General features: G+C 33.4%; 1 protein-coding gene across 4 annotated transcripts; it reads right to left on the minus strand.

Moving 5' to 3' along the window:
• On the minus strand, positions 7880-14164 carry LOC109234626 (probable receptor-like serine/threonine-protein kinase At5g57670). 4 transcript variants are annotated; one of them, XM_019400694.1, is made up of 11 exons: positions 13993-14164; positions 13256-13410; positions 12643-12764; positions 12423-12547; positions 11602-11970; positions 10601-10855; positions 9900-10057; positions 9483-9698; positions 8778-8927; positions 8603-8645; positions 8036-8220 (listed from the first exon to the last, which is right to left on the minus strand). In XM_019400694.1, the coding sequence occupies exons 1-11, from the start codon at positions 14129-14131 to the stop codon at positions 8192-8194; spliced, it is 1761 nt and encodes a 586-aa protein (XP_019256239.1). In that variant the 5' UTR covers positions 14132-14164; the 3' UTR covers positions 8036-8191. The 4 variants fall into 4 exon arrangements, with proteins under 4 accessions (XP_019256238.1, XP_019256240.1, XP_019256241.1 ...); XM_019400693.1 differs by lacking the exon at positions 8603-8645 and having other exon boundaries at positions 7880-8220; positions 13993-14163; XM_019400695.1 differs by lacking the exons at positions 8603-8645; positions 13993-14164 and adding an exon at positions 13548-13653 and having other exon boundaries at positions 7880-8220.

A 15320-nucleotide genomic window follows, 5' to 3' on the forward strand; every position in this document is an offset into this window, starting at 1 on the left:
CATTTCCATCTAAAACCAATCCACTTCGACTCGATCACCTCAAATATCGATAATGAAGCATAGAGAAACATGAGATGGGGGAAACAGGGCGGTAACTCACGTGAAGACGGGCCGGGTCATCATAGTACTCACATACCACATCCTCTTCTTTGGCTACATTAGCATTACTATCTGTATCAGCATACCTGTCGAAGATTTCAGCGATTCTTGTCTTGAATATACAATCAACAGTTGTATACTTGAAGTTGCTTGTTTGGTTGTACTTTTCCTTCTTTCTCAGATAGTAGAATATGACGTCAATATGCTATACACAAATTTAATTACATAGTGTTAGTCCAATACATCACACATATTAAAGAATAATACAGCTGAATACAAAAAAATACAGCTGAATATAGCTGAATACAGAAAGATACATATTAAAGAATACAACTGAATACAGCTGAATATAGCTGAATATAGCTGAATACAAAAAAATACATCTGAATTTGCTTTATTACAGCAGAAATTCATGAATAAAGAGGCAATTAAGTAGATCATAGTATACAACAAAATACATTAAAATACAGCAGTAGAACAGGAATAATGATGCCATTAAATACATCATATAGATTCAGTTAAAAATATGTTGCATTTTCAGCGAATAAAAAAGTTAAAATACATCTGAATACAATTAAATACAGCAGATTTATTAGTAACATATGCATACAATTGAGTACATCAAAGTAATGTAAGACAAATTTGGGTTAGAGTTCAATTTGTGAATTATACAATTAGAGAAACCAATACTAAAGAAATGAATTATAGTGGAGTTGGAAGGGGTAAAGCTTACATTGTCATCCCATAGTTTACCGTCAAAAGATAGAAGGTAAAACCAATTTTTTGAATAGACTTGATCAACTCCAAAATCCAATGGTATATGAAGTGTTGACTTGTTCTTCTTGTAATGGTCTTCCAAATTACTTCTACAAGTATAATATAAAAAAGGAATTATATCCATTGTTAAAAATATAAATACGTAATAGACATACCGGGAAAAAACTCACTTCTGCTCATGTCTAGCAAGAAGACCATCACGAACCCATTTGTCGTATTCCTGAATAATTAATGTAAGGTGCGGCCCCATTATTGAATCATCCTCAAATGGGTGTCTTTTTTCAAAAATGGGGGTCAACTTTACTGAGGTACCTGCTTTTCGTTGAATTCATGTATAGAGAGTTTTAATTATAAAAACCATGGGGAAATAGATAATTAGTTTATAAAACACTAACCTGCGGAGTCGAAGTTAGACTCGTAAGGCAAAGAATACCATTTACCTGGTCGCCGATTCCTATGAGATGGTACTGGGGTTGATGCAACTTTTTTGCACTGTTGCGTGTCACAATTCTAGTTTTTGGAATTTGACTGGGAAGAAACTTGTCGTCCAGCTCAAATTGAGATACATAGTAATCTGTAGATACACCCTCTTGGTCTATAGGTGGTAAGTTGCACGGCACCTCTGATGTAGTATTCACCTCCACTCTTGTCTCCACACAAGGAGCATTAACCACTGCATTCTGTTAGTCGTATGCATCATTGTTAGAAGTATGTTCAAAGACAACTGAATACAACTGAATACAGCTGAATACAACTAAATAATACAGCTGAATACAGAAAAATACATCTGAATTTGCTGTATTACAGCAGAAATTCATGAATAAAGAGGCAATTAAGTACATCATAGAGATTCAGTTAAATACATGTTATTCAAAACTAATGAGTCAATTAAATACATATTACTGTATTACATATGTTAGTTACAAACTACTGATAACTTTGAAAATACAGCAGAGTACATCTGAATACATGTCTTACTTGGATAACTTAGAAGTATGTTCAATGAATACATCTGAATACATGTCTTACGAATACATCTGAATACATGTTAGAAGTATGTTCAATGAATCTCCTTAAGAATTACAACAGAAATACAGATGCATATAGGATTAATATAATTTAAAATACTGAATTATTCTGTATATACTTGTATTTCACAATGTAATAAAATTGTTTTATATATGATTAATCGGAACAAGAGCAAACAGGAGATCTAAACATATACTAAAGAGGTTAAAAAGTGTTAAACCTCAATATTATCGCCGACTAGTGTATCAGTCTGTCTGTGACCTTTTGGAATATCTTGCAAGTTGGCTTCATATGGTATTTCAATACCATCATCACGTGTCCCTGTGGTTTCCTTTCTCTGGTGTAAGCTTTCTTTTTGCTGATTTTGTTGAAGATGGTCAGCAAGCATATTAAAGTTATCATTGATCAATGATCTCAGAGACTTGAACTCGCCCACAACCTTAGCAAGACAGAAATAATTAGAAAGGTGCATTTGAACACATACGAATGTTAAGCACTAAACTGTAATGTTTAATGTGATAAAAAAACTCACGTATTCTTTGAATGAATTTAGGTCTTTCCTCAAAGAAGATACTTCCTCATTTTTTGGAATTTGCCAGCTGATTGTGATGCAAAGCATTTTGTGCAATTTCAGATACACCCAACTAGAGCTGTATTTGAGGGATGAATATTGTGTTCCTTGCGCTTTTTATGGGGCGGTGATGAAGATGGACCAACACTTGCAGCATGTTTCTTCTTACACTGGAGATCAGGTGTAGGAGAAAAGTCATTCGAATCCTCTGCCGACTTGTCTGAATGAGTAGGAGTAGGATTTTTCTCAACAGCAACGCCTACTGGAGGAATCTGAATAACGGCAAGCTCTATATCGGTTGGATGGATGTCCTTGTAAACAGTCTGAAAAACGAAATACAATCAAAGTCTTACTACAATGGATGTATTTTAATACTGGAATCAAAATGTAATTTGTATTCAAATGAAGGCAACAGTAATGATTAGTAAATCATATGCAACTGTATTCAACTGTATTAATGAACGCAACAACAACTGTATTCAAGTTTCAATTAACAAAATATGCAGCAATACTAATGAGAATAGCAGCAACTGTATTCAGCTGTATGCAGATGTATGCAGCATTAATGATTAGTAAATTGTAAAGTAGCCACGATACAAATTGTATATTACCATGTTTCCCTTGTCATTGAACATGCTGTTCATCAGATAAGCAAAGTTTGGTTGATTTCCGGTGGTTCTCCAATTGAGTATTCTGGGGACCACGTTATCAACTCGGAGTGCAATTTTGGGATCAACATTTGAACAACACTCATAAAAGCACACTTGCATAGCTGGGGCATCCCAGTTATCCTGTAATACTTCTTCTGAGCATCCATCTTCTTGCCAATAGATTTTGTCAGCGTTTCAAATGCTTTTAAACCCCATGGATATTCAGAATAGCGCCCACTCTTGACCAAGTCAAAATGTAGCCTGGGTATGGTTGTGCTGTTCTTCTCGGATGAAAAAATGAAGGTGTGTATGAAATACAACAAAGCTGTCTTCAATGCATCACCATCGTTGTCGTGACCCCAGTTCTTGTCAGCAAAGCATTTCATCAAATGTTTCTCTTGACAGATTGGCACTNAGCACTAAACTATAATGTTTAATGTGATAAAAAAACTCACGTATTCCTTGAATGAATTTAGGTCTTTCCTCAAAGAAGATACTTCATCATTTTTGGAATCTGCCAGCTGATTGTGATGCAAGCAATTTCAGATACACCAACTGGAGCTGTATTTGAGGGATGAATATTCTGTTCCTCGCGCTTTTTATGGGGCGGTGATGAAGATGGACCAACACTTGCAGCATGTTTCTTCTTACATTGGAGATCAGGTGTAGGAGAAAAGTCATCCGAATCCTCTATCGACTTGTCTGAATGAGTAGGAGTAGGATTGTTCTCAACAGCAACGCCTACTGGAGGAATCTGAATAACGGCAAGCTCTATATCGGTTGGATGGATGTCCTTGTAAACAATCTGAAAAATGAAATACAATCAAAGTCTTACTACAATGGATGTATGCAAATCTGGAATCAAAATGTAATTTTTATTCAAATGAAGGCAGCAGTAGTGATTAGTAAATTATATGCAATTGTATTCAACTGTATTAATGAAGGCAGCAGCAACTGTATTGAAGTTTCAATTAACCAAATATGCAACAGTACTAATGAAGGCAGAAACAACTGTATTCAGCTATATGCAGCTGTATGCAGCAATAACTTTATGCAAATGTATGCAGCATTAAAGATTAGTAAATTGTAAACTATCCAGGATACAAATTGTAAATTACCATGACCCCTGTCATTGAACATGCCGTTCATCAGATACGCAAAGTTTGGCTGATTTTTGGTGGATCTCCAATTGAGTATTCTGGGGACCACGTTATCAACTCGAAATGCAATTTTGGGATCAACATTTGAACAATACTCATAAAATTACACTTGCATAGCTAGAGGCATACCAGCTATCCTGTAGTACTTCTTCTGAGCATCCATCTTCTTGCTAATAGATTTTGTCAGGCTTTCAAATGCTTTATACCCCATGGATATTCAGAATAGCGCCCACTCTCGACCAAGTCAAAATGTAGCCTTGGGATGGTTGTGCTGTTCTTCTCGGATGAAAAAATAAAAGTGTGTATTAAATACAACACAGCTATCTTTAAGGCATCCCCATCGTTGTCGTGACCCCAATTCTTGTCAGCAAAGCATTTCATCAAATCTTTCTTTTCGACAAGATTGGCACCTCCAAAGTAAGTCTCAATAGTCCGGTTAGGAACCTTTTCATTGAACTCAAAATCAGCAGGGTTACTAACACATTTGAGGCCAGTCACAAGCACAAACTCCCTTATTGAGAAAGATAATGAAGTACCATTGACGTGTATAGCAAATACATTGTCAGGAGTTCCTTCTAACTGGAGAGCCATGAAGCATCTGAAGAGTTGATGTTGTACTTCACAACGCTTCATTTGAAGGAAATTTCCAAAACAAGTATTACCCAGTTGGTTGTACTGCTCTAGAATAAGATTTTCTTTTAGCTCAGAGACTATGTCAGTGTTAATATATACACTGATATGCGGTGCAAATATAGGCTGTTTTTTCACAAACGGCTTAATTCCCTGCATTTAACAAATGTAAAATACATATAAATACAACTGAATACAACACATATTTCATAATACAACTGACATGAATACAACTAAATTCAACTGAATACAACACATATTTTCATAGTAAACTGAATACAACATATATTTCATAATACAACTGATATGAATACAACTGAATACAACACATATTTCATAATATAAACTGACATGAATACAACTAAATTCAACTGCATACAACACATATTTCATAGTAAAACTGAATACAACACATATGTCATAATACAACCGACATGAATACAACTGAATACAACACATATTTCATAATACAACTGACATGAATACATATGAATACAACTAAATTCAACTGCATACAACACATATTTCATAGTAAAACTGACATGAATACATATGAATACAACTAAATACAGTCTGCAAAATCAACTGGAGTAAGATATCAGTGATAAAAATATATGTACTAATATAATACATACGCATACAACAAATAAAGACATTGCAATTAGAATAAAACACAGATGGGAACTTTGAAAATCCTTATAAATACAACTATAAGAATACATCAGAATACAACTGACATATCTGTATCATTAATTTCTATAAGTACAAAAATACATTGAATATCCTTGTTGAACAGAGAACTCAACCGTTGTATACATATAAATACAGATGAATACATCAATAATACAGATGAATACATCATAAATTACCTTTTCTTCAAGTGTATCCGAGCTTTTACTTGCTTCAACCTCCTTCCCCTTGACAGATGAAGCTGGAGAAATATGTTTTTTCCTCTTTTCCGCAATGGGAAGTCTTGTTTCCTTCAATGATTTCTCGACTTGGGTTTCTTTGAAATTGTCATGTCGAGATTTTGTTCTCTTCTCCAATGCCATATTTTTGTCTATACCTGCATCCAATTCCCCTTGAGTGATTTGCAAGGAGAAAGAGGGCCCATCGAAATTGAGAATTTTAGTGGGTATACCTCTAGTAATCAACTTGCTGGGTGTATTCTCAGACATTGTGAGAATACGCTTGGATACTGTTGATTAGAGAAAATTTGGTGAGTAGAGATGTTGAGAATAAGCAAAAATAGCGAAAATAAAAAAAAATACTTACCACACTAATTATAGAAACAAATGAGTAAAATCTAGAGGAGATTAGGGTTTACGCCGAGATTGGGGGAAGGAGGAAGCAACGGTGTGGTGAGGAGGTTTATCTGATTTTGAGCGTGGTTTTGAACGTGTATTGAGAAGTTGTATGAAAAACGGTAACTATGAGAGAGAAAAATCAGAGGATGGAGAGAGAAAAATAAAACATAGCGTATTAATTGGCTTAAGTGTAAGATATAACCAAAATTAGAAAATTTGCTATAAACCATAAAAGGTATCTATAGAATATAATTTATTTAAATGGTATTTATTTTAAATAAATAAGGTGTTAACCTTTGCTATATGAGGTAAAAATTCCTTTCTTTTAACCATTTTTCCACCTCTAGTGAATAATCCTTTTTGGTTCAAAGCCCAGCAACAATTACTGAGTTTCAAACCTTTATAGTTTAAACTCCACCAACGACTACTGTTTTTTTTTATCCTTTCGCATTGTTTCACCCATGAAGGTTTGAACCCAATTACTTTGAACTCTAGAAATCGTTCCTGGATTTTACACTAGTAAATACTCAAAAATCAAGAAATATTCTTTGGACTTCAAAGAGTTTGTGTTTCGTGTTTTAGTTGGGAGCAAAAACTTCATTTTAATCGGACCAGTGGTTACTTTACCGTTACAGTATAAAATATGGCTAAACTCTAATAGCAGCCGCGTTTTAGTGAGCCAAACTCTGGTGTCACCATCACTTTGTTAACACTGAAAAATTGACAACTAAAGTGGGGGCCCAAATACTGAAACCTAAGCATGTGAACTTCACGTGATATGTAGGCCCAAAAGATATGGGCCCATTTGAGGACCCTAAATTGACAACAAATTGGTCTCACATTTCGTTCTCTCTATTTGTATCTATACATCTAGCTGCTACCTTACCAACAAAAAATATTGGCCCATTTTTAGTCTCTTGTCTGAAATCCATTCCAGCACTTAATATTTTTGTTTCTGTTTCAATTTTTTTTCTTTTGTTTTTTTATTTATTTATAAATTTTAAAGGCAATAGAATCAAGCCGATAGGCGCAACCAAGCATAGCGAATCACATAAATAAGCTCTTTTCTGTCAGCGTGCGGGTGGATAGAGCGGACAAAGCGCGAAAGGAATGAATGTCTGAGCGGTTCAAAGAGTCGGTCTTAAAAACCGAAGTATTCATAGAAATACTGGGGTTCAAATCCCTCTCCATCCGCGAGGTCATAGGTTCTCTCGTGATTTGATATTAATTAAAATGTTCAAGATACTTGTAAACTATTATTACTTTAATTTGTGTGTGTGTGTGGGGGGGGGGGGGGGGGGTAAGGTTCAATTAGCCAACTTAAATTGCATCATTTAGGACTTAAGACGGGCAAAAACAAACCGTCACACATCATTTTTGATATAAATATCGAGTGTGTATAAATTTTTTTTATTAGCTGAAGTGCGACATTTAACGAAATCATTTCATTTATCGTGTATTATTTTAGGCATGATCCAATAAGCGCAAAAATATTCCGAAATTTTCTTATTTGATTTAGCCAAAACATTGTAGTTTTGTTTGAAAAGAAAAAAAACAGAGACTTGGAGAAACCAAAGTAAATGACACAATAATGACACAAAGGTAATTGATAAATGATAGAATCAAAATTTAAAAAGTACCATATGAAATTAATAATAAGATAAAAAATTCCTTTAGTCTGATTATTAATAAACTACACAGCATTTTGTAATTCCCTTAACAAAAGGCTAACACAAAAACCTATATATGTGTCCTATGAATGTCATAATAACCTATACATAATAATTTGTTTAAGTGGAAACTCTAAGAAAAAAGAAAAAAAATTTAATTCTACATTATGGAAAAATAATTTAGAAAAGGTCTTCCAAAATTAAATCAGAAGGAAGATCATATCCAAAAACCATTGAGTAATCATCAACTTCATCACTTGTAAATTTTGGTATTCTCCAACTTCTTGCTGCTTCAGAATCATCCCCATATCTCAACAACTCTAACACCTACGCAAATCAAGTAAAACAAAAAAAAATTAAAAAAAAATTAAAAACAAGCATTCATATGTTTTTTTTTTACTGAAGCGACATTGTCGGTAAGAATTCATATAAAAAAGGACAGCTCGGTGCGCAAAGTATCTCGTGTTCAGAAAGGTTCCGTGAAAAGGCCGCATCGCAAAAGGCGTGATATAGACAGTCTACCCTAATGCAAGCATTAGTGGCTGCTTCCACGGCTTGAACCCATGACCTATAGGTCACTCAGAGATAAATTGCTCCAAGGCTCCCCTTCTAAAAATTCATATAAAGGGCAGTCCGGTGCACTAAGCTTCCGCTACGCACGGGGTCCGGGAAAGGGCTGGGCCACAAGATCTATTGTACGCAGTCTTACTCTGCTGCACGAGGCTATTTCCACGGATCGAACCCGTGATCTCCTAGTCACATGACAACAACTTTACCAGTTACGCCAAGGCTCTCCTTTTAAAAATTTATTTAACCGATCATAATATTTTATTAATATTTTTTTGTCTCAATTGAATATTATGAATAGACGAATAGTATTTTACCTCGGTCATAGATGGGCGCCATATTGAGGATTGTCTTACACAATATGAAGCTGTGAGAACCATCTTATGCAATTCATCCATATCAAACTCATCCTCCAACTTTGGATCTGCTAATTCTATCAATTTTCCAGCTTCCATCAACGGTGTCGCCTAAAATATTTTTTAGCAATTAATTAATAAAATTTATTTAACAAACTACAATAACATGAAATACAATATTTTTATCATCTTTAAATATATTTTTTAAAATTTTATCTAATAAGATAATTTTCTAGATTTTTCCTAGCCCCTTAGATCACAAGTCATTTTCATATCCATCTTACACATGCTTATTTATGTTCATTGGAAAAGACATACAAAATGGGATATTTTTGGGAGCAATATCATTGTTAAATCTTATGGACCATAGTCCAAAATTTTGTTGTCTTTTTCCTTAAATGTTTCAAAAATTCCAAATGGTAAAAAAAGTGCGGTCCGCCACACAAAGCAGCTTGCATTCACGCATGGTTCGGGGAAGGGTTGCCCTTGGGATGTGGATAACCTACTTTAATGCAAGCATTAGTGGCTGCTTCAGCGGCTCGAACCCGTGACCTATAGGTCACATGCATGGAGACAACTTTACCGTTGCTCCAACACGCGCCTCCCGAATGAAATATAAGTAAAATAAAAAATAAATAATAATTAAAATATGTGCTTTATATTTACCCATAAAAGTAGATTTTGTCTTGATGAGTCCACAGGCCTTCTCCCAGTGATAATTTCCAGAAGAAGAATTCCAAAAGCAAAAACATCAATTTTTTCATCCACAATTCCATGCATGAAATATTCTGGTGCTAAATATCCAAATGTGCCTTCAATTGGAATTACAGCATGGTGTGTCCATTTATTTGGTAGCCATTTTGCTAGCCCAAAATCTGATATCTGGTCAAAATTGAAAAAAAAAAAATCTAGTACTCTAAATAATCATTCGAAAAAGAGAAAGGACGACGAAAAATAATAGCAATAAAAAAAAATAATAATTTGATTTCATTCCTTCTTCTAAACTTTCATGCAGGCAGAAGAGTTAGCAGAAATACAGACAACCCTGAACAAAATTATAAAAACTTGTTTCGTTAGTGATACCTGAGGCTCGTAATCTGGTCCTAATAAAACATTTGAGGCTTTAATATCGCGATGTATTATACGATGTTTGCAACATTTGTGAAGATAATGTAAACCTCTTGCAATTCCAAGTGCAATTTTATATCTCATTGGCCATTCTAGTGCCTTGTTTGATTTTCCTGCAAAGAAAAAAATGTGAAAAAACAAACAATTAAAAGAAAAATCTACTTTTACTACTAAATTCATTTGGTAAGTGAAATCATTAGTAAAATTTCAAAACATTGAGAGATATGTGTGACAATGTGAAGATTTTAATTTTTATATACTGATACTATTTCTACTACAATTAGGTCAACTAAAAGATAAAAGGGGAGCCTTGGCGTGACTATAAAGTTGCTTCCATATGACCAGGAGGTCACGGGCTCGAGACGTGGAGACAGCCTCTTGCATAAATGCAGGGTAAGGTTGTGTACAATAGACCCTTGTGGTCCAGCCCTTCCCCTTACCACGCGTATAGCGGGAGCTTAGTGCACCAAGCTGCCCTTTTTTAGGACAACTAAAAGATATACATGTAACCGATCATGGTAAATGAGATTAAGGCATAACCTGAAAAATTACGTATATTACTTCATACAATAAGTTAAAATATACTGATATTATTAAAATATTTTTATACTATAGTGTATATAAGCTAAATCCAATTGCGCCAATTCAAGGCTTACCATGTAATGCAGAAGAGAGAGTACCATTGGGATAGAATTTGAAGATGAGATAGAAGCCATTTTCAATGCAATAACCAACTAAACTTGCTGTATTTGGATGATTAACATGACTAATTACACCTAATTCCATTAGAAATTCTTTTTCTTTGTTCATATTATTGCTGTCCTTTGCTAATCTCTTTACTGCAATTTTTCTTCCATCTTCAAGATCTCCTCTGTATACATCTGAATATCCTCCTTGTCCTACTAAATTATCTACAACAAGAAAAAGAGAAAATAAATTAATTTTTTTGAGTAATAATAAATCTAAAATTTACAACAGTTAATGTCATTTTAGTAAGCTTATTCGTTATCGTACAATATGATACATTGGGATTGTTAAACAAATAGCCGACCAAATTCAATGTTTATTTTTTCTAACCGGTAGACATAGACTATACATTGATTATATACAGTTATACATATACTATACATAAATTATACATGTATTGTATATCCGTCGGCTATTTTTAGTTTAAGAGATTAGTTGAGCGGCTATTTAGGTTATATTTTTCATTAATAAACCACATCAAATGGTACAATTTATTAAATTATATTCACAGAACAATAAATTGCAATCGAATACATTACAATACGATATATTATGAAACGACGGATAACAATCTTCCAAACAAGTTGTAAGTTGGGAGTATAATATAGTATTTTATTAACTTTGGAGAGGGGGTTAGCAAAATAAAGCAACAACTAAGGGAACTTGCTTATATTTCATAAAACTTCAGGGGTGCTTTTGACAATTTTACATTCTTCTTTATTTTTGGCAATAGAAAACCTTAGTTTGAGACATGAAGATATATACAGTTAGGCCTCTCTAACATTCATCTTTTAGAATAGCATTTTTCATGTTATATTATGATATATGTTCTCTATAACGTACTTTACTATATCAGCTAAAAAATATCGGAACAAACGAGAATGTTATAGAAAGGTTTAACTGTACAAACCTGGATGAAAATAGTTTGTAGAACATGCAATCTCCTCATAGCTAAAACACTTCAATGGAGGATGTTGTTTTTCCTTATGCTGAAAACTTGCACTCTTCTTCCTCGAGCTCGAATCAAAAGGCGAACGTAGAAACGACGAAATTCGCCTCAACGGAGACATTGGCTTCTTGAAATATTCTTGTTGTACTCTGGATTGGCTTGAAACTGATGATGAAGATTTAGTAATTGAAGATTCTCCAAAACTTGAACTATCTTCTTCTCCTTCACAACCATTTAGTACAGTTTTTGGTGAACTTCTTGTAATAATTTGCTTATTTGAAGAAGGAGAGTTGTTTTCTTTAGGCCATCTTGAACTAGGTTGATGATTTTCTGCAACATTTTGGCTATGTAAGTAATGTTATCATGAATTGGACTAAAAATGTTCATGAAGTTAATTTCACGTATGCTCACTGAACTTTATTCAGTATTGCAATAGTAAAATTACAAAGTTGTGACCATGTTTTCTGGTCACATTAAAGTATACTCGAACTTTATCCACTATAACAGTAAAATTATAAAATTATTTTTTATCACGTTAAAGTACTATAATAGTAAAATTACTGAATTTTACCCGCTGTAACGACTAAATCTACCAAATTGATCAAGGCAACTTTACCGTTACAGTTGGTAAAATTTTGTGATTTTACTGTTATAGTTAATAGTAGTTCAGTTACTTTAACGTGACAAAGATAGTTTTGTCATCACTTTACTGTTAAGTAAACAAAAGTTTAGTGACCTTACGTGAAATTAACCCGATATTTGTGGATAGGAATTTGTATTACCTTGGACACGAATGGAATTGGATTGAAAGTTATGTGGTGTTTGTCCTGATTTTCTAGCTACCACAACTAATGAACAATTATCTGGAACTCTTTCACAACAATACTTTGCAATTGTGAATGGATATCTGATTTGAAGATTGACAAAAAAAAAATTTAAGTCAGAATAAACTATAAGATATAAAAAATAGTTATTCCTAATTTTAAGTAAATACTTAATTACCTGCAAGTTTTATTATTCTTTTTTCCACCAATGAGAAGATAATCAGCTGGAATGCTTTTAGCTTCTTTAATTAAACCTCTTCCTGCATTAGAACTAAAACCAACTCTAGCCTCTAAACCTACCTGAAAAATTCAAGAAAATTAATATAAATGTCATAGACATTAATTATATAATATCGGATTAAGATGAGCTTAAGTGGAACAACACGAACAGTGAGAATTAGTATTAATCGACCTGACTTGTTTGGAATTAAGATGTAGTAATTTGTAATATAAATAACTGAGATAGATTGCATATAACTTGTAATGCAACAACAACAATAACAAAACCCCCGTATAATCCTACAAGTGAGGCTTGAGGAGGTTAGTGTGTATCCAAACCTTATCCTTACTTTGTGAAAATAGAAAAACTATTTCCGATAGACCCTCGACATACTTGTAATGCAACAACAACAAAAAATCCGGTGTATCCCACAAGTGGGGTCTGGGGAGGGTAGTGTGTACGCAGATGTTATCCCTACCTTGTGAAGATAGAGAGACTGTTTCCGATAAATCCTCGGCGTATAACTTGTAATGCAACAAAGTTTTTTTTTGAAGAATTCTAGTAATTTTACCTGTTTAGATTGACATGTTTTTGTAAATTCTCCCATCATAGAAATAACAAATGCTTTTGCCTGTCGAATTTGAGTTTGATTTTTTGATACAGACTGCCATTTCTTGGTTTCTTCTTTCCTTTGATCACCAAATCTCTTGCTTTTCTCTCCTGCCACTGTTTCACAATGCAAAAAAAAAAAAAAAAAAAAAAAAAAAAAAAAAAAACAAAAAAAACCAAGTAAGTCATTTTATACAAGCTTCAAGAACTATCAATTAGAAGCTACATTTTTGGAAAATTTGAATATTACTAACTTGAAGAATAGCAGCTAATATTGCTACATATGACAGAGTTGAATATATTCTACAAAGAGATGTATAAAAATCAAGATTCCTCCTTCTTATTGGTCTTCCCTCTATTATTTTTATGTCTTTTTATCTTCTTCTTTTTTTTTTTTTGTTTGGTTTAGCACTAAAAACAGTTGAAGAAAAGACAAAAGATTATTTCCCTAACACGTATGTAAAAATAAAATCCAAAAATGTCATTCTCCAAAGGGTCACATATAAAATATCAAGAAAGATCACAAAAGAAAAGGTCGACAGGGCAGCCTGATGCATAAAGCATTCCGTGTTCACGCATGGTCTGAAAAACGGTCGCACCTCGAGGGATATAATACCGACAGTCTACCCTAATACAAATATTAATGGATAATTAAGTGTACAAATTAAAATTATGGCCATAGTTGAAGAGAAAACTCACCAACAATGTGTAGTGCTATAATGGTATCATTAGGATTGGCTAAAACTCTAATTGCCCAAGCAAGAATTTCTTTACTTTCCTCAACATTCAAAGAAATTCCTACAAGAATTTTTGTAGGTTTAGTACTTGAAATAACCATTTTCTTGGATTTTATCTCTTCTTTCAATTTACACAATGAATGAACAAATAGTAAGTAGGAAAACTTGTGCAAGAGACATTTGAATTATTAGTATTTATTAGAACTTGTTGTTGAGTTTGGGGTGGGGTGGGGGTGGGGGTGGGGGTTTAGTGTGACCACTTTAGCTCATTCAATTATTCTTTTCCAAGAAGCATTGGAAAAAAAAGTAATGTAACTTTTGGATATGAAATTAAGTGTTATATGGTTGGGTGCTTTGAGGGATAAGCAAAGGTAAAGGTATTTTGTATTTGATTTCTCTTGTTTCATAAGTTTGGTACATGGCCTATCATTCCTTTCTGATATGGTAAACTATAAAGGGAATAATATTTATTTAATTTTTTACTCATATAGTTTGGTAGGGAAAGTTGTGGCTACTAAATTAGAGAATGAATAAAAGATAAGGGATAATTGACAGGGCAGCTCGGTGCATAAAGTAATTCGCATTCACGCAGGATCGGGGAAGAGCTATACTGGGTGTGATGAAGACAACCTACCCTAACGCAAGTATTAGTGGCTGCTTTTACGACTCGAACCAGTCATGATCTATAGGCCACACAGAAACAATTTTACCGTTCATTTAAGGCTCCCTTATTATTGCTTATTATCCACATTGCCAAAATCTAATAAACTTTCCCTACATGCTTGGAATTAAATAAACAAATTGTTTTAAAGTTTGACACGTACCTCTTGGTCTCATCATAGTGTCATGCAATCTAAAGTATATTTTAAGACCTAACACCACTTTAAAATAATTATACTATGTTCTAACAACAGCATTATAATTCCTCACCAAGAGAAAAGTAAAAATTAAAATACATAAATAACTGGAAAAAATAATGATGATTGTGTAATTATATATATGGCAGTTTGAAACAACAGCTAACTGTACAATCATTAGCATTTCCCAATTATTATGGATGTGGCAGAGACTTTACTTCAAATCAATATTCACTTTACTGGGAATTTTACTTTGTAAATTAAAAAATCATGAAATATAACATTCTTGACATATTTTCGAATAACCTTATTTGATTTTCTGGTTCCGCCACTAAATATTGTTTACTGATCATTAAATCAATAAAGCGTGATTGTACGATACAGTTGAAATATAACAGTTTAACAAGTAAAAACATACATTGATTACGTTAAA

The sequence above is a fragment of the Nicotiana attenuata genome, chromosome 11 (assembly GCF_001879085.1).
Source record: "Nicotiana attenuata strain UT chromosome 11, NIATTr2, whole genome shotgun sequence".
NCBI lineage: Eukaryota > Viridiplantae > Streptophyta > Magnoliopsida > Solanales > Solanaceae > Nicotiana > Nicotiana attenuata.